At 47.9% G+C, this 25,116-nt stretch overlaps 1 protein-coding gene across 2 annotated transcripts in view; it reads left to right on the plus strand.

Moving 5' to 3' along the window:
• The window catches only part of SAE1 (SUMO1 activating enzyme subunit 1), a 57,656-nt gene extending 39,449 nt beyond the window's left edge, over positions 1-18,207 (plus strand). For both annotated transcript variants that reach the window (XM_069089109.1, XM_069089110.1), the window contains 3 exons: positions 11,873-12,017; positions 15,294-15,363; positions 17,203-18,207. In XM_069089109.1, coding sequence (XP_068945210.1) covers positions 11,873-12,017; positions 15,294-15,363; positions 17,203-17,295 — 308 coding nt within the window. In that variant the 3' untranslated portion in view covers positions 17,296-18,207. The remainder of the gene's footprint in view (positions 1-11,872; positions 12,018-15,293; positions 15,364-17,202) is intronic.
• The last annotated feature ends 6,909 nt before the right edge of the window (positions 18,208-25,116 follow it).

Here is a 25,116-nt window from a genome sequence, read left to right on the forward strand (position 1 = left end):
ACTTCTGTGATTGAGATACTGCTGTGCCACTTCGCAGAAGCGGGTGGATTGAAGCTTGGTTTAGCTTCGGATGCTCATTCCATTCCTGCCCATGCTAGTTTGCAGGACTTGTTTCTGGGTGTCCCTTGGAATTTTTATTGATTCATCACACTTGATTCCCTCTTTCCCCCATCTAGTTGGTCAATGTCTTTAGGTAGGATAGTCTGTTCTCCTAGGTCCCTTTTAGTCTTAAATCCATCATCCAGTAAGTTCTGTGGCTGTACTCACAGTACATCATTCTCATTCTCACTGTCACCAAGAAGTGACTGCTTCTTACCAGCTGAAGTGGCCAGTGATTGGATATCATCCAGGGAACATTTTTTCAAAAACCATAGTCAGCTTTGACTCTTGTCCTTCTCCAGACAGTCAAGTCAACCAATAAGGCTGCAAGATCTAGTGGGGGGATACTAAATTTGGGTTCAGAGGACCTGACTTGGTCTGACTTTTTCTCTCTGTGACCTTTTGGAAATCCCTTGACCTCTGCGGGCCTCAGATTGCTGCTCTGTCACTTGTGATGGCCTTGACCTCAGAGATCTCTAAGGGCTCTTCTCACTCTTAAACTACTAGAAAGCTCATAAAGCTCTGGATTCTCCTGCCTTGACTTTCCAAACTTAAGCACCAGCTCACAGTTTATTTGGCAAACAGTTTTTCACAAAGCATTTTTAGTTCCCAGTGTCACCCTTCAAAAGCTTTGTATAGATTTAGAAATCCATAGTTGGATAAATAACAGTAGACTGTCGCTGGCCAGAGTTTGATGGGGACTGCCATTTCCAGTGAGGAAACAAGGTCCAAGAATGGAACGAGTTGAACCCTTGTTGATCAGAAGCCATCGTGACCAAGGATGTTTAAAAATACTTTGTTCAAAGTAACAGCATCTTTGCCCCAGCCTTATCACAGATCTGTGGCAATGTGGGATTGGCTGATGTAGAAACCAAGTTGTCCCATGAGACCACAGTCATTCAGAAAGGAAGAAGTCACAGCCACATTGAGAAGGGGGAAAGAGCATGATTGTGGGCAGCCATTCACATCTTTTTATCACAAAATCATCACAGGGGAAAACCTGCCTTGGTTGCCGGCTGGCTCCCAGCTGGGGTGGGGTTGGCACCTCAGTTATCCAGCCTCTGAGCCATCAGACCAATGAGGCTTCTGCTCGGAATGCAGTTTTGCCTCTGCTTCTTAACCAAACAAAGATGTCACGGGAGAGTCGTGTGCTACCCGTGGTCACTAGGGATTGTGGTCATGTGCAGCTCAAGTGCTGGGCCTGAGAGGGTCAGCAGTGTTGTCTGCCTGGTCACCATCAGCCAGCCGGCCGGCCCGCCCTCAACCCCACTTCCTGGCAGGGCTTCTTGTGACCGAGAAAAGCTGCTGCTTGGAATGAAGGGCGCCCTGTTGGGGACTCTCACTGCGAACAAAAGATGCTCTTTGGAAGCAGGCGACACCGAAGGGGACGGTACTGAAAGTGCTGCCGAGGCCACGTGCCACCTCAGTTTCTTTTTGACTTTCCCATTTGTTGCAGATGCAGCAAATGCACACTTTCCCCATTGGGGGGGGGGGTGTATAGTGTCATTTGTAGAGCACAAACCAGATGGAGTGGGAGCCATTTTGTAGAGCCCAGAGACATCAGCTCCTTGAAGGGAGAAAAGCCCCATGCAAGGCCCACAGGCAGAATGGATGATTTGCATCATGGAAGATAGGACTTTAATAAAAGAGGTCATCAGAACCTTTGGAGGCAGTTTTCCCAAAATTTATATAGACCTTCTCTTCTGCCATTCTGGAGCTTTCTTTGCACTTTTGATTTTTACCCAATTATTGCTGTGGCCACATCCACTTGTCTGACCTGAAGGAACTCAGTGCTGGACACCCAGCAAGATTCTCTGGATTGTGTCTCACGCCTTGTGCTCTTCCGTAGCCTGGGCAACATTTAACACCATCAGCTCCCACATCCTTTCTCTGGGAATTCTCTGGTTGTCTCTCCCGCTCTCTCTTTTGGCTGTCTTAGATCTCCTGCTTCTCAGATCCTCTTCTGACTGTTTGACTGGCCTCTCTCTAGCCATCCCACTAGACACCCCTCCGGCCCCTCCCGCAGAGCTCCCTCGGGTCTCGTACTGTGTGAGGGTCAGAGTAGAGTGAAGCTGTTAACCAAAGGAAAGTGAAGAATGGGGGGAAGGGGGTGGTATGAGAGAAGGAGGAGACGAGTATGAGGCTAAGGTCTGGCTGCAGTTCTGAGGCTGCTAGCTGTCTGTGCCACATATTTCTTTCTCCTCTGTGGACCTTTTTTTTCTAACTGAAATGCTGACTCTCAAAAAGAGTTAATATAGCTCTGTTTGCTTTGCTACAAATAAGGGGGTCTGCTTGGCTTCTTTCCCAGAGGCCCCTAACTTCAGATGTGGTCAGGGAGGTATGTGTATGGTGCCAGCCTGCCCAGTTAGGAGCATCTCGGCAGACTCGGCACCGCTAGCAGGCAGGGATCCCAGATAAACATCAGAGCCAGCTGCTGGCTGTGTTAGATCCTTGTCTTATCGCTCATCTCATTTCTCTCCAGAGTGGCAGAGTTTTGGCCTGACCTCTCAGGTTTTGTCACCCACTAAACTAATTGCTTTTTTGTTTAAGTGACCAAGGTGTCTCTGTGGCTTGCAGAGCTCCCTGAGAAGACCAAGCCAGCACACACAGTAAGTTCCTTGGGATTTACATCTCCAAAAGGAGTGTGTAAAAATGTCCACATGGGGATCTCCCCAGATCAGTCTTCCATGATTTAAAACTCTGAGGCCAAGTTAGTTCAGCACTTTCATCAGTGAAGTTTCTTGGATCAAACTTAGGGTTTGAGCTTTAGGATGAGAACAGACTCAACCTGATTTCCCTACTTGAGGATGAAAGATGAGGTAGCATAAATTCTTACAGAGAAGATCCTCACACAGGCCTTCCTTAAGCACCTACAGTGTTCTAGGCACTGAGATAGACCCTGGGGATACAAAGACAGAAATGTATTCAAAGAGCATCCAGTCTATACAGGGAGACAATATGTACATAAATAAGGATATACAAAAATAAGCAAAAAATAAAAAAGACAAGGTAATTTGTGGCATGGGAAATACTATCAGGGAGGACATTCTAGGCCTGGGTGCAAAGGCAGGAAGCCAGACATGGAAGGCGTTGTGGGAGGAAGAGGATGGTTCGGTTGTCCCAAAGAACATGTGGATGTCTACAACAGGAAGAGGAAGTCAGGTTGTGAAGGATCTTTTAAGAAATAACTCCTTCATTTTGAAAACCCCAAAAAGCATTTCCAAATACGCAGCAGAACACAACAGAATTCAGTGAAAATATGAGTCTCTTTTATATCTCTTGCTTTAAAAAGCAAGTATATAAATTCTCCACCTTACTTTCAAAACTGTCAAGCTAGTCAGTGCCGCTTTTTGAACTTCCTGCTCTTACCTTCTTGGCATCTTAAGAAATATCTCAAGAAATACCCTTCTTTTTGTGGCCTCACCCTTGCTAAGATCCCCCCCCCCATTAAAAATGAGAGAAAGGAAGAGGGGAAACACCAAGCTGCCAACCTGGTCACCAGGCAGTGTGAGAAAGCTCACCAAAAGACTCTCTAGCATGTGGGCCAATTTTGGGGCTGCTGCCATCCTGCCCAGCAGTCTCTGAAAACAGTTCTCTGGGTCACTGGGATCAGCACTTTGTCCAGCCCTTGCCCCATTGTCTTAAGAGGCTTCGGACGCATGCCTGAGGTTTGAGGTCTTTCCCCCTTCCTTCTCCTTTAGAGATCAGAGAGCTCTTCCCTCTCCCTTATCATGCTCTCTCTAAGCCTTGCCCCATCCTTACTTGTCTCCCTGCTGAGTTTGATATCTCAGCCACCCCAGACTCTATGCGTTCATCCCACTTTTGTCTATTTCAGATAGAGTGAGGGCCGTCTGATACCCACTCCTTGAACCCTTCTTGCATATTCTATATTCTCCATCTCCTCTCAGTTATGGGAATGAGCAAAGTCTGACCTCTTCTTCTTTTCTAAATTCATTCAATTTGCCCTTCCTTCTCTTTTTCGTCTTCAGAAGAGAACCAGTCCCTCCTCAGGACCCCTTTTTTGGTTTTTGGAGGGGCAGTTGGAGTTAAGTGACTTGCCCAAAGTCACACGGCTAGTTAAATGTTAAGTGTCTGAGGCTGGATTTTAATCAGGTCCTCTTGACTCCAGGGCCAGTGCTCTATTCACTGTGCCACCTAGCTGCCCCCTCTTTTTCTTAACTCCCTCAGTAGAGAGCTGCTTGGCATAATGGATAGAGGGCTAGGCCTGGAGTCAGGAAAACCCGAGTTCAAATCCTGCCTCACACTTTCTGGCTGTATGACCTTAAGCAAGTCACTTAGCCTCAGTTTTGTCATCTGCAAAAGAGAGAGAAATAATGGCGCCTACATCCCAGGGTTGTGGGGATGAAATGAGATGGATTTGTAAAGCGCTCAGTAAGTTTTGAAGTACTGTAAAGATACTGGCTGCTTCTTGTTAATATTCTTGGATGATAATAAGATTCTGAAGAGACGGTGGGATGTGTTGTTTTTATTTTGTGGGTTTTTTGTGTATTAAATGCCAGCTAGTGTGTGTTTGTTCCTAGGAAATCCCGCGATCGCACCTCTCTAAAGGCTGTTACTGTTGTGGGTGAGGGATTGGGGAGGGGAGAGAATTGGGGCAGACCAGCTACGAGGACAAGAAGTGACATCTTCCGGCTTCCTCTACCCATACCTTCTTCTGAGTGGGACTGAGGAAGGGGAAGGGTCTACACAGGATCAGTGGCTCTCTTCTCATCTGGCCTTAACCACTTCATCACCCTTTAGCCCAGCCCTTGACTTTCAGCCATAAGAATGGCAGTCACCAATTTCCATATGATTTGTCTGAGGTCATCTTGATACCCAATCAGTCAGGCTTGGGTCAGGTGACAGAGTCTTTTCTATAGTAATTGACAGGAATTATTGCTGACCAAGAGGAAAAAGTGAGATGGAATGAAGACAGACCTGAGACCCTCTCCTGCTGTGGCTCCATGGCCACATTTCCAGATGCCTTCATTGTAAGACAGCATTAGTGGTAGAAAAGAGGCTTCCATCACCGTACGTGGTCATATTAATTTCTAGCCCTTGTGACTGTCATTCACAGTGGCACACATGCCAGCCTGGGGGAAAGAGGAGACGTCTGTATCTAATCCTTCAGCACCTTTAAATCCCTCAGCAGTCAGCAAGAATTGAGTGGGTACCTGTCTATTGGTGCCAGGCACTGGAGACGCAGAGACAAAAGTTAAACCATCCTCACCCTCATTATGCTTCCATTCTGTCAGAAGAAACAGTGTGTACCCATGAGTATGTGCAAGGGAATCTCAGAAGATAGGGAAGATGAGGAGGTGCCTTCTGGAGAGAGACGGTCTTTCAGCTAAGCCCTGGAGGAGACTGAGAATTCTAAGAAAGGGGGTGAGGAGGGAGGGCTTTCTGTGTTTGAGGGTCAGCTTGGGCAAAGGTACAGTGGCCAAAGGCAGAATGCTCTATTTATGAGAAACCCAAACCAGCCCAGTTTGGCTGAACCATCAAGGACATGAAGCAGGGCAGGGGGCAGTAGGAGACTGCTGCTGAATGGAGAGAAGGGAATGAGTGAAGAGGGCAGGACAATTCCAGAGTTGCAAAGCTGGTAGACTGGAGGGCTGCTGCTGCCCTCGGCAAAAACAGAGAAGTTTGGAAGAGGGATGGACTGACTAGGGAACTTGGTGGGGGGGAGCGATAATAAGTTTGATTTTGGACATGTTGAGATGTCTATAGAACTTGAAAACAGCCGAGTGAGTGGGTTGTGACCAGCTAAAGTCTATACTAAGGCTCTCTCTGAAGGTTTTAGAGTCATTTGCACATCTATGGCAGTTTGACCCATAGGAGTTGATCTGGTCACCAGGAGAAAGGGTGTAAAGTGCAAAGACAAGGAGAGAGCAAGTCCTGGACGGAAAAAGCTACCTTGGGGTACAAGTACACTTAGATGGTAGGACATAGATGAAGAGCCATCCATTGAAAGAGACTGAGAGGGAAGCTGCTAAACAGGTATGGCGACGAGGAGAACCAGCAAAGAGAGGTGTCAGAAAACCGCAGAGGGGATGAAGTGTCCATGAGGAGGAGGGCGCAAAGGATGAGGAAGGAGGAAGCGTTATTAGGTTTGGTAACTGGAGAGCTGCTTGAGGTGAAAGATGAAGCAGGAGCCATATTTCCAAGGGATGAGAACTGAGGAAGTGGAGGCAGTGAGCCGAGAGGGCGGGGGGTGGGGGGGGCAGGATATGAAAGAAGAGCTATGGGACGGGTTTGAGAGGGGTTTGGGGTTTGTTTGTTTTAGGATGGAAGAGACCAGATTTGTGAAGAATGGGTCAGCTGTGCAGAGAAATCTGAAGACAGTGGGATTAGGCTAGAAGTAATGGTGAAGGAACATTGCTGTATCCCAGTTAGGATAGAATAGGGGAGAGGTCAGGATGTTTTGAGTAAGTAGAATGGGGAAGAAGGTGCCCAGAAGGTGTGCAAGACCTCTCTTCTCTCCCTAAAGGTACAAGGTGAGGTCTGCTGCTTACAAAGTGCAGGGAGAGAGGAAAGCCAGCGCCAGCTGGATAGGCATTAGGGTCTGGGATAGGAAGACCTTAGGATTTGGAGTCTCCTCAGATCTGAATTCAGGCTGTCCCACTTAGGGCCTATGTAGCCTTGGGCAAGTCATTTCACCTCTGTGGGTCTCCTTTTCCTCATCTGTCAGATGTAAGATTGGACTAGAGCATGTTTTTGGTTCTTTCCAGCTCTTAAGGCCTGGTGATAAGTGCTTGTTCATTCTGATTTGGTGTTTCCTGTGTATGAAATACAGGGATATGAAAGGGGTCCAGAGGCTTTGTCCTCCGTGAGTTCAGTTGGGTCAGGGAGACTGACTGGCTCCTTTTGGTGCCTTGAAGGTTTGCTGTAGGACTACCGTGCTCAACTTCCAGGGAGCATCTTGAGCCTGACTGTACCATAGAGAGGGTTATAAATAAAGCAACTGTCCTTCTCTTTGCTTCATTCCCCAAACACTTGGCAGCTGTTTCATGCAGAGCACCATCCTTGGTACTAGCATGGGAAAGATTCACAATTTGGCTAAGACCACACAACATGACCCTCCCAAGAGCTCATGATCATAGTAGTTAATTTCACCATATGAGACCTGAGAAGAGCAGCTTGTTATTGTTTGGGGGGGATCAGGGAAAGTCTCCTGGAAGATATTGCCTCTTGGAGGAGAAATGACATTTCCAGCATAGGGAATGAAGAACAGGCACAGGGATGGAAGGATATGTTGTCTCTTCAGGGAGCAGAGAGTAGCCCAGCTTAGCTTTCCCAGAGTTTGGGGAAGGGGGAATGAAGGACTAGTGCCTAGACTAAATTCTGGGCATAGGGTTTGGAGTTAGTAAATAATGGGGCACTAGTAATGGTTTTGGAGTAGAGGCCTAGGAATCTGTTCAGCTCTGCACCCAGGAGAGATGATTCCGGGGCGGGGGGGGGGGGGGCGCGGCACATTGGGAGCCTTCTGCAGTAAGACAGGTAGATGGGAATGAGGGTTATGTTGCAAGGCTAGCATTGACAGGATTTGGTAAGTAAGTGGTTAGCTATGAGAGGTAAGGGTAAGGCAAACGTATACACTAGCTGGTGGTGAATGAAAAGTGAGGGTCATGGGAAGGCAAGTCCAAGCCTATGACTCTCATCGATAGGACTATTGAAGCCCCAGCTTGTATTGGTTGGTGTTAGCAGGAACAAGCCCAGATTTGCAACAAAGACTCTTAGCAGTGTCTGGCTCATAGTTGACAATAAATGCTTATTGACTGACTGTAAAAGGAATTTTCTCCATGTCCTTGCCAGCCACTGTTGGGGGCATATATCTTGACAGGACTTACCTGGTCCAAGAATGATCCTTGGGGGAGTGGGGAGGGCAGGGACTATACAGTTGGGAGGAAGAGAGTTCTCTTTTTTGTAAACTAGTAGGTTCCAAAATTTAGTAAGCCAGGAAGCACAGAAGTTCAGAAACTTAAATAGAAGAGAGCAGTTGTCATAGTGGGTCATAGTCATTCTGACAAATGGCACTAGGCATTGGTACAGAATCACAGAGTTCAGCATTGTTGGGGTCCAGGCCATATCTAAGATACCACATTATACTGTAACTGATGACCACTGACAAGTACTCATCTCGTCTCCTTTGAAAGACCTCCACGGAGTAAAGTAACTCATCCCACTTCCCACTGCAGCGTATTCATGAACAGCTTGAATTTTTTAGTAGCTTCCTGACCTCAAACTTCTTTTTAAACTTCTATATGTTGTTTCTTGTTCTGCCCTTTGGAGCCTAGTCCCTCTCCGGGTGGAAGCCTTCCAGATACATTTATTGACTTCTCCTGAGTCTTTACGAAGAAAAATATTCTCATTTCTTAGTCTGTTCATCTGCCGTGGATGTCCATCCAGGCCTTCAGCTATCCTGGTCACTCTTCTCTTGGATACCCGATGCTTCATCTTTGTCCTCCTCAAATTGTGGTGCCCAAACTAAACACAGCCTTCCAGATTGGCATGACCAAGGCTAGAGGCCAGTGAGGTCACCATCACCTCCTTACTCCATTAGCTCCTAGAGTTCTTAGGAGCCATTGAGGTTGGGACCTTCCAGCGTCCCCACTGCTGACTCACAGAGCTTACTGAGACCCTCTAGCTTTTCAGACAGATGCTGCTTAACTGGGTCTCCCCTGTACTTGGGGAGCAGATTTTTGGGAAGCCCAAGGGTAAAATTTACACTTCTCCTTAATGATATTTCATCTTAACAAATTCAGCTTAATGCTTTAGCCTGCCACAACCTTTGTGGATCCTGACTGTCATCCTGGGTGTGTTAGCTATCTCTCCCTGCTTCTTGTCATCTTCAGATTTGATTAGCACACCTCTCGGCCTTTATCCAAGCCATCGATAAAAATGTTAAACAGCACAGGGCCAAGCTTAGATCCCCAGGGCACTGCCTAGTAACAACCACTCTTGGAGTCTGGCCATTCAGCCAGTTCTGAATTAATCTAATTGGATTACCATCTAGTCCACATCTGTCCACCTTTTCCACATGTGTAGTATGAGATCAAATGCTTTGCTAAAGTCTATAGACCTGATAGACCATCTTACTCATATAGAAGAGACTGGTAAAGCTTAATGATGATCCATGCTAGAATTTTCACCTGAAAAGAAGGCATGCTTACTGGTTTCTAGTTTGTAGACTCTCCAACCCATGGTACCTCTCCTGATTTTTTAGATATCCCTGGCATGGTTTAGTGATCACACCTGCTTGTTCTTTCAGTATCCAAAAATATATAGTTCATTTGGGCCAGGTGACTAGAATGCATCAAGGGTAACTAGGTGCTTTATTCACTCTGTGAGTATCAATTCCTCATTAGCAATTTTTTTTCTCTTATTCTCCTTGGTGGAGAAAACAGATGTAAAGTAGTAATTGAGCAGATCCGATTTCTTTTTGTTGTGGTTTATTATCGTTCTATCCACCCCAGGCAGCCCTCTGATCCCTTGATTTACTCCTTTTCTGCGTATCTTAAAGAATTTTATTTCTTGTCCTTGACTTTCCTCATGCTCCTTAGCTCATTCTGAGCTTTAGAATTCCTGGCACTATTCTTACAGGATTGTGCCCTGTTTTTGTATTCATCCTCTATTACCTAACCTCTTTCTGTCTTCTGAGGGGTCTTTAGCCTGGGCTAATGAGTTCCCTGTGTACCTATCAGTCACTCCAGACAAACTCCCTTCTTCTTCCTCATTAGAATCGTTTTTCTTTATATCTTTAGAATTTCATTCCTGAGTTTTCCCAATCCCTCCTGAGCTGACGTCCTCTGAACCACCTGGGGTACATGGCAAAATGTGTTTCCTCTCTTCTGTCACTATTTCTGACCTGCCACTGATAAGGAAGAGGATGCTTATCACCAGCCCTTCAGCCACCAGCTAACCAAACTTCTTTCCCCCATCCCAGTTATCTTCCCAGGTATTGCATGAGAAAATCATAAGTATCTGCAGGCATCTCAAAGGAGCTTTTATGCTCCAGTGAAAATACAGGACAAGGTTTTCTGGCCACATCGCACGCAGCCCTCCCACCTCCTCTTTTCCCTTTCTTCAGAACCCACTTATTCTGGGGGTTTGGTTTATTTTTCTCTAAGTGGTGATTACTGTACATGTGCCTTTATTTCAAGTCAGCAAGCATTTATTCAGCCCCTGCTGTGGGCCAGGTTTGGGCAGCTAGGTGGTGCATTGGATGAAAGTACTAGGCCTGGAGTCAGGAAGACCGGAGTTCAAATCCAGTCTCAGAACACTTCATAACTGTGGCCCTGGGCAAGTCACTTAACCCTGTTTGCTTCAGTTTTGTCATCCTTAAATGGCAGACCACTCTAGTATTTGCCAAGAAAACCCCAAATGGGGTCAGAAGGAGTCATACATGACTGAAATGACAGGGCAGCAACAAAAATGGATCAGGTGCTGTGCAAAGAAAGGCAAAACCAGTCCCTGCCCTCGAGCTTGCAGTCTAATGGGACACACAACATGAAAACATCAGTGTTGTATGTACAAGATGCACAAAAGATAAACTGGAGAAAATCTGAGAGGGAAGACAAGGATTCTTACAAAAGGTGGGATTTTAGCTGAATCTTACAGGAATCCAGGGTTAATTCTGGTACCTTTCCTGTTTGATGAGCTTCAGTTTATCCTGTCTGTATCTTGTTTGTACATAGTTGTTTGCATATTGTCTCCCCCATTAGACTGTGAGCTCCTTGAGGGCAGAGATCTCTGTCACTTTTCCTTGTCTCCTCTGGAGCTTAACACAGTGCCTGGCGCCTGGTTCAATGCTTAACTGACTGACATGGGGAGGGGGGCAGCCTGTGAACGTTCCAGGAACCTGGAGAAGGAGCTTCTTGTTGGAGGAACAGCGAGGAGGCCAGTATATCTTCCTGTCTCATTCTTCTTAGTTTCTCCAGTTCACCCAAGGACAGTAAGGACAGCAAGTAATAGGCACGCAGGAAATATTTTTTAATATACTTTTATTTATTTGTTTTTTGTTTTCAGTATTCACTTCTCTAAGATTTTACTTCTAAATTTTCTTCTCCTCCTTCCCTCCCCAAGACAATGTGCAGTGTGCTATAGGTTATACATTTACATTCAGATTAAACATTTCCACATTAATCATGTTGTAAAAAAGAATTAGAACCAAAGGGGAAATAAAACACAAGAAAGAAAAAACAAAAAAAAGAAAAAATAGTATGCTTCAATCTGCATTCAGATGCCATAGTTCTTTCTCTGGGTGTGAATAGCATCATGAGTCTTTTGGAATTGTGTTGGATCCTTTCATTGCTAAGAAGAGTTAGGTCTATCAGAATTGATCATTGCATAGTGTTGCTGTTACTGTGTACAGTGTTCTCCTGGTTCTGCTCCCCACACTCAGCATCAGTTCATATCAGTCTTTCCAGGTTTTTCTGAAGTCTTCCTGCTCATCATTTCTTATGGCACAGTAGTATTCCATTACACTCATATACCACAACTTGTTTAACCATCCCCCAGTTGATGGGCATCCCCTCCATTTCCAGTTCTTTGCCACCACAAAAAGAGCTGCTAGAAATATTTTTGTATATGTGGGTCTTTTTCCCACTTGTATGATCTCTTTGGGATACAGACCTAGAAGTGGCATTGCTAGATTAAAGGGTATGCACAGTTTTATAGCCTATTGGGCATAGTACAAGAAATATTTCTTGAGTGAACAAATCCAGACTCTCCATTAGAAAGGTTTCTTATGGTGTCTTCTTTTTTTTTTCCTTAGTGCTCCTGAAATTCCGTACAGATAAAGGGCGGGACCCTCAGTCAGATACTTATGGTGAGGATTCTGAGTTGTTGCTTCAGATCCGAAATGATCTGCTCGAGTCCCTGGGGGTGAACCCCGAGCTGCTTCCTGATGACTTTGTCAGGTGGGTTTCTAACACCTCCCATCCCTCAGAAGCCTCTCAGGCCCCAGTCCACATAACTCCCAGTGTCCCATGATGTGGGAGAAGATGCTGCTCTGTGACTGGGGGAAGACACTTACCCAAGGTCCCATTAGTGTCAGAGTCAGGATTCAGACTGAGGGCCCCTGATTCCAAGCCCAGAACTCTCCACTCCACCCACCAGTCATTGAGCATTTATCAGGCAGCACTTGTATGCCAGGTACTGTGCCCTCAAGGAACTGATGCTCTGTCAGGGAAACCAGTGTACACTCACGTGTGTAGATTAAAATATAGACAGAATTTAACATAAGGTAAATAGAATGAATTTAATTCTAGATTTGTGCCTTATTTGGGCTGAACAAGACATGGTTTGTAGGGCATACCCTGGAAAAAATCCAGCCCAGCTATGGTTGAGGCGCCTGCCTGGCTCTGCTGGACAGAGTGTTACCTCTGCACGGGGTTCTTGTTTTGGGAGAACTGTGGCCATTGACCAGTTTTTATTCAGAGAAAGAAAATTCCTGGAGCTGCCAGGCTTTGTTTCTACCCCATTTTCAGCTCTCCTTACCTTATATTTAATTGGACAAAGTTGTGTTCTAGGCATAGGGAATGAGTTAGAGAAGAGGAGGAAGAGGTTGACTTTCCATGCTTTACCTCCTATGGGCAATCTGCCTAAATTCTTGTGGGGGCGTGGCAGCATCCATGGGTACACTTCAGAAGTCCCCTGTCTCCCTTCCCTCTTTGATGGGGACCTCCAGACCCCAGGGTGTCTTGTCATTATTGCTGGTCAGCCTTGAGACCAGCAGTGGCCTCGAAGCATTTTATTCCTTCAGAACCATTGCCTTAGAAGGAATTAAAATTTATGGGGAATGATGAAAATTAGAGAATTTTTGGATATGAAAAAAAAAAAGGAACTTAGAAAATACTCCCTACCCCTACCTCTCCTCATCATTTCGCAAATAAACAAATTCCCACGAGGGGAAGAGACTTAGCTGAAGTCGTCTTACTAATTAGGAGCACAGGCCAGACAATGCTTTCTCTACTATGTTGCTATAAGAAATTCTCCATAAAAAATCATGCACAAAGAGGCCTTTGACAGTCTTTTTTTACAAATTCCTGGCTTTATGTTGAGGAGGCTGACTTGAAGGAGAGAGATCGTTCCAAGGTGATTCACCTCAGTACCAGCAGGTTTACAGCCAATATACAAGTCTCTGGACACTCACGCCAGGATTCTTTGTCATTTGAAATTTCAGATAATCTTGAGAAGAATGTTTGACAAGCCTGCAGCTTGGACCCATCGTAGAGATTATACACTTAGCCAAAGAGTTGAATGATTTCCCATTTTTCCTTTTAGAGTCTGCTGGTGGCTCATCTGGGAAGGAAGTCTCCCTGGGGAGAGGGCAGTATGGCCTCTAGCCCATCCTGGCCAGGTGACCCTGGGCAAAGTCACATAACCTGTCCTTGCTCTGGCAGGCTCTCAGAGGTCCCTGAGGAGAGCAGGGAGCCAGTCCCAAAGGATGGTTCCCAAGGCGAATTGGAATCATTGGTTGGGTTCACAGCCAGGGGAAGGGCAGAAATGGTCTGCAGTGAGAGGGAGTATATTTGGAAAACAATTAAAAGTGTAAAAACCCAAAAGATCAGGGTTTTTTTTTTGGTGTTAGGTGCTCCCACGTTGGGTAGTAGCATATGAATGGCGTGATTGACAGTGTCTGCCTTCCCTGGCATAGCCTCTGTATTTCAAGCAGCTCATTGGGCCACATGCAGGGAGATGAGTGCCTGCCGCATTATAAATGGCCCTTAAGCAAGGGCAGGTCCTGAGGCAGAATTCACACTCCTGGCCCCTCATCAGAGGGACACCAGTTAACAAGAAAGTTGTCCTACGGATGGACACACTCACCCTGAACTAGAGTAGCTAAAGCAAAGACCCTTCTGGCTGATGATGAGCCACAGTCTTCAGAAGGAGTCTGTCTTTCTCTGTCTTTTCTCTTAGTCTCTGACTCTCGATCCCTCTTCCTTTCCTGTTCTCCTCCTCCTCCACTTACCTCTTTTTCCTGAAAACAGTAAGGGATGGGACAGGTGGTTGCAGGGGAAGGAGTCAGAAGGTAGAAGCTTCTGTGAGGCTTGGTAGGAGAGGCCCATATCTTCGACCCTGCCCAGCCCTCTAGGGCATACCCTGGGTATACCCTACCCATACCAGGGCCCTAGTCCCCAGGCCTGCACAAATTAACTGGCATTGGCTTCCATGGAATTTTCAGTTCTAGACTGGGGGCCCTCGGCCTGCTTCCAGTTGTGTTTTCAGAGGTAATGAAGAGCCTGGGCTGACGTGCCAGGGACTTGAGGAGGCTGGAGGTACCATTCTTGCATGGCAAATACCGAGATGGGCTGCCTCTTTTGTTTCTTTATCACCACCATTCCTTTTGGCCAAAATAACTTTGTTGCTCATCCTGCATCCTGGCGATTTTAGCCCCTTTCTCTTCACCTCTTCAAGAGGTGCTGCCTAGCTTCTTAAAGTTGGTGTGAGACTGCCTGAACCAAGGGTCTGGACCTAGCTGCTTTCATTCTGCTGCTCAGCCACCAGACATTAGACAAAGGACTGGAGCTGAGAAAGGGGTGTTTCGCCTATTTCCTTGCTCTAGTGAATTTGACCTTTGATAAGCTTTCATCACTGACTTAAAAACTGTTGGGAATTTGATTACATTCCTCATGGGACCATTCCTCTGGTAGTGCACCCAATTCCTGGGATGTTGTTGGAAAAGATAGTTGCCTTGGGGCTTCCCGGTGCTCTGAGGGAGGAGCAGGTTCTGATCCCAGGCACTCATTTTTGTGTAGGCAGGAAGGACAATTTCCTGTGTTCGTATCTTCATTTCAGTCCCCATGCAAACCCTTCCTACATGTTCCCACAGGCCTGTACCCTGGCATTTGTCCATGAGAAGCATATAGAATGCCCTCCTGACTCTGCGCTGAGGAGAATGTCGAGAATGTGACTGGAGCATTGAAACCTCTGAGACTGGTGGGGTTGGGGGAGGAAAAGACTGAGAGAGAGAGAGAACATGCAGGGAGTTCGTTTGAGAGATGTAGTGAAGGAAGCCCCAGAAGGGTTCCCAAGCTTCCACAAGCATCTCCTAGCTCTTGGACCGCATTGTCTTTTCACAGTTAGACGTCCGTACTTGGCTGCTGGCTGGTCACAGGGGTGGTCTCCTGAGGGGAGCCAAGGGCACCACCACCCCTCTTCCTCATAACCCTTTTGTCTTCACTTCCCTTTAGCTCCTGCTTCTCCGAGATGGCACCAGTCTGTGCAGTTGTTGGCGGGGTGTTGGGACAGGAAGTTGTCAAGGTAACTAGCATTTGGGGATGGGGCGCTTAAATAACAGGAACATATCTTGAGAGTCACCTGGCTTAAAGAGAAACAAATGCTTCCTTGGGCCATCCCTGATGTCCAGCTCTGTCTTGGCCTCCTTTGGCCTTTATGTGGCACCAGTGTCCTCAGCATGCACCGCAGCCATTTGTGTGATGAGATGGGCGTGTCAGAGAAAAAGGGGCTTGTGGGGCCCGGAACCAAGGACCTCCTGGTGGATCTTCTTGGACCTGCTCATAGATTCAGTCATCTCCTCCTCAGAAGAAAAAAGTCACACAAATATTGATAATAACACCTCTCACGTGATTGTCGTGTGTGTATGTGCATAAGGTTTCAGCACGTCCAGGATCCCACATTCACCAATCACAGCTAACGTTTTTGGAATCCTGGATGCCCTGAATTAAATCTCCTTCTTCGTGCTTATTTTTAAGCTTCTTTGTTCAGTATTCACCAGAGGTGTTGGTTTTCCTTTGCTTTATCTCTGCATCACATCTATGCTCCCTGCATCCCGAGTCCTTTACTCAAGCTTTGCATGGTTACTTCCTGGCACATGGTCCATCTTGTTACGGTCTTCCTAAATTGTGGCACCCCAGACTGCACCAGGACATGGGGACTGTCCCTCTCCATACTCTTTAAGATTTCAGGGGCAAGGGAGAAGGAAAGAGGATGTGCAGGAGTGAAGAGAATGGAGAGGATAGAAAAGTGCCTGTGCTAGAGTGGTGAGGGCCACCCATCCTTGCCAGCCTGTGAGGCCCTGCCCCTCTGGCCTGGCTGACCAAGGTTTCGGGAGCCTGGCAGTGCCGGCTCTCCTCCGTACACTCCGTAGGCTTTTCTGGAAATCTGCCCTCAGGTTTTCCATTTTCTGCCCAGAGTGGTGCCTTGTTCCTTCTACGTGACGGTGCCTCTGCATCTGGTGCCCGTCTCCTGCTGGCCCAGCAGCTGCCGGCTTGAGTCCGGATGGCCAGAGTACTCCACATTCTTGGCCGGGGTGTGTTTGGAATCCCTTCCTGCCCCATCCTCAATGCAGAGGACCACTTTACCTCTTGCCCCCTCAGTCTGGTATCTTGCTGAGCTGTCCCTGACTGTCCCCACCCCCATTCCACCAATCCCATTTCCTGAAGCGCTGCCCCACTCCCCTTGACAGCTCAGGCTCTCCGGTAGACCTGTGGAGATAGGACCCTGGGGAGCCCTTTGTGTACTTCAAAGCCCCATGTAAATGTGAGGTGTTGTTATGGCCAGAGTCGGGGGTAAGGGGAAGGGTCAGAGAGCCCTGTAGTGTCAGAGCAGGACCTGAAGCAGACACAGTCTAGTCCAGCTGGGTCACTCTACAGGGAATGCAGACTCAGAGCCCTTTCCTACTCTTCTTCAAAGCATTGTCCCTTCCTGGCTGTCTGCACTGCCCTGACTAGGGTGCAGGAGTCTGCCCTCATCTCTCCACATAAATGCACACACTCACCTGAGGCATGACAGCTGCCCTTTGGTTTAACATCTACCCTGAGACTAGCTCTGCCCCCAGCATCTCTGAAAAGCTACTTGAATATGGCCAGAGATGGGAAACTCACTTCCCACAATTCGGGTTGTTAGAAACTGGCCAGATCTGCCTTCGTGGAACTCTTCCAGCCCTGGTCTGAGTTTTGTCCCTGAGCTCAGCAGGTTTTCTGAGTGAAGGGACAGCCAGTTTCTCTGTGGAAGGCCCTTGGCCTCTTTAGTGCAGAGGTGGAAACTGAGCCAGTCCCTGCCCTCACATGAGAGAGTCTCTTTGTCATCTGTCTCTTCTCAATATTGAAGTGGAAATTGTTTTTCTGCCTCCCTCCCCAGGCCCTGTCTCAGAGGGACCCTCCTCACAACAATTTCTTCTTTTTCGATGGCATTAAGGGAAATGGGATCGTCGAATGCCTCGGTCCAAAATGAAAGCAAGCCTTGGGCCCCTGGATGATGACCTGCAGCCTGCCCTCAAAGTCCAGGCACAGCCCCCACCCCCGGGCCCCAAAGACAAGAGCCTTTAACATTGGGATTCAGCAGGTGTGCTGCTTGCAGTCCTCAGCAGATGCTGGTCGATAGAAGGGGGATTGGAGATTGACTGTTAGTGTCTCAGCATGAATCCATACCGAGTTTGTCCTCCCTGGGCAGAGGTCACTGACCCCAGCCATCCTCCCCCGTCCCATCCCAGCCAGGCTTTCTTTGTTGTATTCCTTGGGATGCTTCTCTGGGAGGGGCAGGGCGGCCTATCCCCTGGGAGCGTCTCACCACCCTCTCCTTATTCCCTGCCTGAAGTCATGGCCAGAGCATTCTGACTTCAGGTGGGAAGTAAGGTTGGGCCAGGGTAAACAGAGGTTCCAAATTCAGGTGGGTGCCCTTGGCCGAGGCATGGGAAGGGAGGGCGGCAGGGCCTGGCCTAGGACTTGGCATTTTAGTGTAGAATCCCTTTGTTAAGAGTCCAATTTGAATTGGGGCTTGTTCCTGGTTTCTCACTCACCATGTCACTCACCCAGTAGGACTTCACTCTACTCTTTGGCTTCTTAAAGGGATTTCAGCCCTTTAATCATTGTGACTTCACAGTCACAGGCATTTTGAGAGAAATCCCCCCTTAAGAAAGGCCAAGCCCAGTGCCTGCCACTGAAGGCAGTAAGCCGGCAGAATCATTCACATGGTCTCTTTAGACAGGAGTTTCTTGCATTTTTTATGGAGTTGGGGGAGGGGGGCATATTTTGTTTTTTAATAATGTGTTCTTTTGGCCATCACAGAATGGCAGCTGTTTTGTTTTACATGTTTTCTATATTTTCCTGGATTCTGAAAAACATAATAAAGCTGGTTGCTTCTGGATTTGTCTTTCTTCCATGCTGGAAATCTTTTCAGAGAAGAGGACTAGTTTCCTGACAGTGATCTCTTGGATCCTAAAGGAGCACTCTTCTCTCTGGCAGCCCAAGGTTCCTTCCCACCCTTGCCCTTGGATTCTCACCACATTCCAGGGGATTACAAGAAGGCCTGACAGTGTCACAGGAGAATGTAGAGACAGGGAAAGGGGTCGGGATTGGAGTGGTGCAGTGCCCCGGAGTCTCATGGGGAAAGAAACTGTCATCTGCTAAATAATTCCACTTAATGATGGCCGGGAGAAAGAGAAGTTGGGAATACGGAGAAACTGTTGATAGGAGGCTGTGTGCTTGTGCTGGGATTGGCTGTAGTCAGCCCAGTTCCCCCACTCGGTCTCTGCCGGGTGTGGGGCTGTACCTTCCCAGGGAGAAGGCTCTATTGGCTGCTCCTGTTGTCGGGGAGGCAGAGTCTGCCCTGGCTGCAGGCTTTCCCTTCACCAGCTTCTGCTCCCCCTCGAGCCTGCATGGGAGAATTCAGTTCAACCAACACTCAATACCTGCTGTGTTTGCTTAATGGGCTAGGTGCTAACCTTCAGCCAATTGTGGATTCTTAGAAGGCACTCGCTGGCTCCCACTGAATCATAGCTTGAGCTTATAAGGGACCGCAGAGATCCTCTGAACCAGTTCCTTCCCTTCTCAGGGAAGGGAGCCAAGGCTGCCTGGGTTTGCTGGTGCCTGTCTCTGGTCACACAGGTCATCGGGAGGGTCTGGCTGGGAAGCTTGGCGCTCTCACTCTCACTGCACGATATGTAAGCGTACTCCCAGCATGCCTTTCCTCAAAGCTGAATGAATCGAGGCTGTGTGATGTCCTTTGGGTCTGATGGCTTCTTCAAAGATCACCAAAGCAGTGGCTTGAAAACTTTTTGGTGTCAGGACCAATCCCCTTTACACTCTAAAAAAATTGCTGAAGAGTACTCTCCCTACCCTTTTGGTTTAAGACCTTTGGTTTATGTGAGTTTTATCTGTAGATATTTACCAATGGAAATTAAAACATCTTAATACTATCATGAAAATGGCTTTGACCTCAGACTCCCTGGAAGGATCTTGAGGACCTCTCCACCCTGGACATGCATAGTCATGACGGGGAGCCAGGTCAGAGTAGGAAGAAACCCCAGGGGGCATCCAATTGTCATCTTCAAGCAGGCTTTTATCTGAAGATGAGCTCACTCCTCTTGTAAGCAGCTCAATTAAGGAGTCTTTACTCCAGACGAGTGGGGTCTAAGTGATGGAGGAGGGGGGATTGGGGTTGACTCCCAATACAAAGGATATCACATTGTAGGCGTTAGCTTGGAGTTGACTTGGAGTTAAAAGCACGACACTTAGCAATGGATTTTTGCCTTCACATTTAAATCTGACAACAGGTAGAAAAGTAGGCCAGATTGATTGTGTGACGTCCGCCTGTTGGGCAGTGTTCCCAAGCATTTGGGATGCTCCAGCTACCTCCCTCTGCCACCTGGAAAGTTAATTACCCCATTTGACCCCTGAAGCCAGGGATGCAAAGATGACTTTTTCAATTGGTGGGGCCTGTTGGATCTAACCCCCCAGCAGCATCCTTCACTTGGTTAAATTTAAGTATGTCCCACAGTCATTGGGCAGCTGGGTTGGCACAGTGCATAGAGCTCCAAGCCTGGAGTCAGGAAGACCTGAGTTCAACTCTGGCTTCAGACACTAGCAGTGTGACCCTGCACAAGTTTGCTTCACCCCTTTTTTTTGCCTGTTTTGTCATCTGTAAAATGACCTGGAGAGGGAAATGGCAAGCCACTCTAGTATCTCTGCCAAGGAAAACCTCAAATAGGGTCACAAAGAGTGGAACACAGCCGAACAACCAAGTTTGTAGCTTTTGTATTAGTGGAGTGCTGACTCGAAAAAACCCAGGTTCTGGTCCTACCCTTGACATACTCAACGTACCCTGGTCCAGTCACTTAGCTTCTCAGTAGCGCAGGCAACTCTCAGACTGTGTAGAATTACAGGGAAGGTGCCACTCTGCCCTGAGAAAGAGCTGCCTGTCTGGGTGAAATCACAACTCTGGGTTTTCTTCTTTAAAAGTTGGTCCCCTGGGCGGCCAGGTAGCACAGCGAGTAAGAGCACCGGCCCTAGTGTCGGGATGACCTGGGGATCGAATCCGGGCTCAGACACTTAGCACCCACCCAGAAACACCTGGCTGTGTAACCTTGAGCAAGTTACTTAACCCCGATTGCTTTAAAAAAAAAAAAAAGTTGGTCCCCAGACACAAACCACTATGGGAAGGGGACCTCACCTCATTTCCTGTTTGCTGTTGTGTTAGTGGACAGAACAGTGGGGAACTGGAGGACAGTTCTGTTTGGGGGCTGAAGAACACAACAGCAGCCGCCTCAGACCAGCCCAGTGGGGTATATTTGTATCCAGGTCCACCCCAGGTGTGGTCTGCATGAGATTGGAACCAGCCCCTCTGCCAGAGAGACTGGAAATTCAGAAGAGGGGACCGAAACACTTGGAATCACAGGGTGTGCTGACTGGAAGGGGCCATAGGACTGAATTTGGAATCCCACCTTAGAACATTGGGTGTGTGATCCTGGGCAAGTGACCACCTCTATCCAAGAAAGATCACAGCCCTTCCCTCCCCGGGTGGGTGGCAGAAACAGTTACTCCTGTTGGGTACTTGGCAAAGCCAAAGCTCTCAATGAGTGCCAGGTAGCTAGCAGTAAGTGAAAGAGCCAGAATTCACACCCAAGTGGATTTCCATTTGATTTTGTGCCAATTGTATACTTGATAGGAACGCAAAGGAATAAAACTTAGTCCTCTTCCTACCTGGGGGTACTTCTTTTATATTGTCCTGTCTAACCTTCCCTGACTCCTAGGCTGCCCCTGTCCCTGGGACCATCCAAAGATTCAATCCCACTGTTGTGCTTGGAAGGGTACAGGGCAGGTCTGCCTGGAAAGAATGTTGGTCACTGAAACCTTCCAGTCAGAGACAAGGTTTATTGTGTTGTCAGTAGAAGCTGCACATTTGATGAGGAGATGGGACTGGTATTTTTATACAGAATAACTGCAGGGGGGCTAGGTGGCACAGTAAAGAGCACTGGCCCTGGAGTCAGGAGGACAGGAGTTCAAATCTGGCCTCAGACACAACACTTAACTAGCTGTGTGACCTTGGGCAAGTCACTTAACCCCAACTGCCTTGCCTTACCCCTCAAAAAAAAAAAAAGACTGGAAAAAATTTGGATGGGATTAAGGAGTGGCCAGTAGCCTGGGATGGTCCCGAGGTAACAGGCTGCCTTGGAAGGATTATACTGGGATGGTCCTGATACCTCTGGGCTGCTGAAATTTGTGGGAAAGTTCGAGGATCCTTTTCCTTTTAGGGGCTCAGGTCCCATGACCCATCACCACAAAACCCCACAGTCCGGGGCTCCCGAAGGCCCCTCAGGTAGCTTGATTCAGTACTGGCAGAAGCCTCCTAGGACAGAGCTAAGAGCTACCCTCGATGCCATTTAGTGCAGTGCCTTTATAGCAGAGATAGGAGTCAGGCTTGGAAGGACCCGAATGAGTCGCTCCATGATCTAATGGCCAGTTGGGTCCCACTCCAGTCCTTTCTCCCTAGTGCCTTCCAGTCATTAGACACTCAGTAAGTACCCACTCTGTGCCAGGTGCTTTGCTAGGAAACTGAAGGGAGAGAAGTCCAAAGATGTCTCAAAGTTGTGTGTCTGTTAGGAAAATGAGATACTCCCTTGGGTCCCCTCCTTCCATGGAAGTTCTGGAGCTCCCAGCTCCCCCCCCCCCATTGGAGAGCATCCAGTCTGAGGGGCAGAGGGCTCTGAGGAGAGGAGAGGACCAAGGCTGACAAAGTCTATAGGATGATAAGTTCTTTTCTCCTCAGCTAGGAATCCCTTCCTCCCCTCCATGACTTGGCTTAGCTGTCTGTGTACCTATTGTCTCCCCAGATCCAAGGTTAAAGCCCATGAAGGCCTGGGCTCTTTGGGTTTTGTCTCAGCCTCCTCAGAATCCAGGGCAGGGTAGGGCCTGACAGGTATAGGTGCTTAATAGATGTTTATGAATGGTTTATAACCTCTCCCATCTACCTGGGTTCCCTGGCACTCCCCTTCTTTATTTTGCATATTTTTACTAATGTATTAAGGCTTTCTGTGATGGCTTCTCATTAGGCAAATCCTGCTGCCTGGCTTTCTGAGAAGTCAGTCTCTGTTCCAGCTCTATTCCAACTGCTGGCAGCTTCTCCCTAATGACTTCGATCACCAAGGAAGCAGGTCCCTGTCAGTTTCTACAGCTGTCTTCAAGCCAGACAGCACCCCCGGCATAGCCCTCTCCTAACCCACTTGCTCCACTAGCCCGACAGCTTTCCACCAATCTCTGGCATTTGGCTCCTACACGGTTTCCTCCTTAGAACCATCCCCGGTTTACCTGGAGCACGCGTTTAATGTCCTCTGGCTTATCCATGGCCAATTAGCATCATCAGGGAGCTCTGAGGGCAGTGAGGAAGGGGTGTGCCTCCCAGGAACCCAATGAGGAATGTCCAAATGTGGGCTCATTGCCAGAGGACATAGGTGAAACACAAAATGTCAGAGCTTGAGAGGGCCCTCAAACAGACTCTCTAGGCTAGGCAGTGCAGTGGGTAAAGCCTAGGTCTGGGTGTAACACAACGCATAGGATTACAAAGGACACCAATTACAGGAAAATGCAATCATAAAAAAAAAAAACCTTTCTAAAGCAAATTCACCGATCCTCACAGCCCCTTCGGTAGGCAAAGACCACTTAGGAGCGGGTCATCGTAATTCATAGGCGGTGAGTATATTATAACAACAAGCTCCTAACAGTTAATATTTCTTAGAACAGGCCTAACTAATACAATAGTAAATCAATCTTATAAATCAATTAGAGGTAACATTACCATCAATACATACTGCGTTAATTGGTTGTAACGTACATAACTCTTATTCTCATAGCATTAACTAATATAACTAACAAAATTATCTCTGTTTTTACTATGCTTACTAATATAATCACTGATGTGCATTAAATCACAGTGACCTGAGTAAATACTGATTGAGCTGAATAGAACTACCAAAATTCGCTTCACAGATTCAATATCTTCATTCAGGTGATTCTCAGATCCAGCCCTAACCTCTCTCCTGGCCTGTCCCTCATCTCCAGTTGTCTCTTGGACAGCACCAACATCCTGCAAGCACCGGACTGTTTCACGGCTCATGTCCAATCTCTGGTCAAGTCCTGTAGATCAGCCTTTGAATGTGCCCTCTCGCCACCCTCACCCCCTCACCCATGCCTCAGGCCGATGGGTCTGCCTACTGGCCTCGAAGCTCTCTCCAACCCAGCCAGGACTGTTGCCATAGTCCGCTGGTGGGTCTCCTTTGCTCAAGCCTCTCCCCACCCCAGCCCTTCTCTTCTTCAGGCTTCTGCTACCTGCAGGACCAAATATAAAGCTCATCCCCTAATCTCTAGTCTTCTGTCTTCTCTCCACCTACTCCATAACCCAGTAACACAGGGCTCCTTGCCGCCCTCGGGGAGGACACAACAAGTCCTGACTCTGGGTGTTTTCACTGACTATTGTCCACCCCTTCCCCCACCATTCCTAGAATACTCCCCCTCCTCACTCAACCTTTGGATTTCTCTGGCTTCAACTGTCAGCTTAAGTCCCACCTGTAGGAGGCCTTTCCTGGTTCCTTTTAATGTCAGTACCCTCCTTCTGAGATTGCCTTCCTTATATACATCTTGTTTTGTTTTGGGGGGGGATAGTTGGGGTTAAGTGACTTGACCAGGGTCATGCACCTAGTGTCTAAGTCAGATTTGAACTCAGGTCCTCCTGACTCCAGGCCTGGGACTCCACCCACTGTGCCACCTGGCCGCCCTACATACATATGTCTTGTATGTGAATAGTTGTAGGCATCCCCTGAGCTCCTTGAAGGCAGGGGGGACAGTTGGGGACTTTTTTGAGGGGGCTGTTTCCCCCTTTTCTTTGTAGTCCTAATGCTTGACCACAGTGGCAGGTCAGTAAGTCAAGTTAACAGGCCATTATTAAAGGCTTATTCTGTGTCAATCAGTGTGCTAATCACTGGGGATATACAGAGATGGTCCCTGCCTTCAGGTTCTAGTGAAGACAGCACATGGAAAGGAAACTGATGGAGGCTTGGGGGGGAGCCCCAGGTTAGTGAGCGATGGCTTGTCTGCCCCCGACTCAAATTCCAGGTCCTGGGAAGGACCTGTAGCAACCAGAAAACAATGCTGCGGGACAGAAAAGGCAGCTGAGGTTTGGTGGCCAAATCCAGAGATCAGAGAAGAGCTGCTCCCCACCTTCAGTAGGAGTTTGGCATGTGCTTGTTAATTGAGCGACTGATTGACTACTAGTTCAGGAACCAGGATGGTGGCCGTGTAAGTGCAAAGAACAGGATGAAGGAAGGTGGTGAGGGGCCAGAACAGCTGAGGATGACTGAGTTTGTGACTGTGGATCATGGGAAGCGTGGCAGTGCCCTGCACAGAAAGGAGTTGGAGAAGCTGAGGGCACCCGGCCTGGCAGTCAGGAAGACCTGAGTCCAGACGTGGCCTCGGACACTTCCTAGCTGGGTGACCCTGGGCAAGTCACTTAACCTGTTTGTCTCGGCTTCCTCACTGGCATCTTTGCTAAGAAAACCCTGAGTGGGGCCTGAGGAGTCGAAGGGAAACTACCCAGGAATAATGATAGGTAACATTTACATAGTGCTTCCTGTGTGCTGGCACCGAGCCAAGCACTTCAGTATCCCTTGTGGTCCCCACAACAGCCTGGGGAGCTTGGTGCCCCCGTTATCATCTCCATTTCACAGGTGAGGTAACTGAGGCTTAAGTGACTTGCCCAGGATCACATAGCTAGGTAAAATTTGAA

This window comes from Petaurus breviceps, unplaced genomic scaffold (assembly GCF_028583685.1).
Source record: "Petaurus breviceps papuanus isolate PSGF00001 unplaced genomic scaffold, PetGlider_PUasm1.0 185, whole genome shotgun sequence".
Classification (NCBI taxonomy): domain Eukaryota; kingdom Metazoa; phylum Chordata; class Mammalia; order Diprotodontia; family Petauridae; genus Petaurus; species Petaurus breviceps.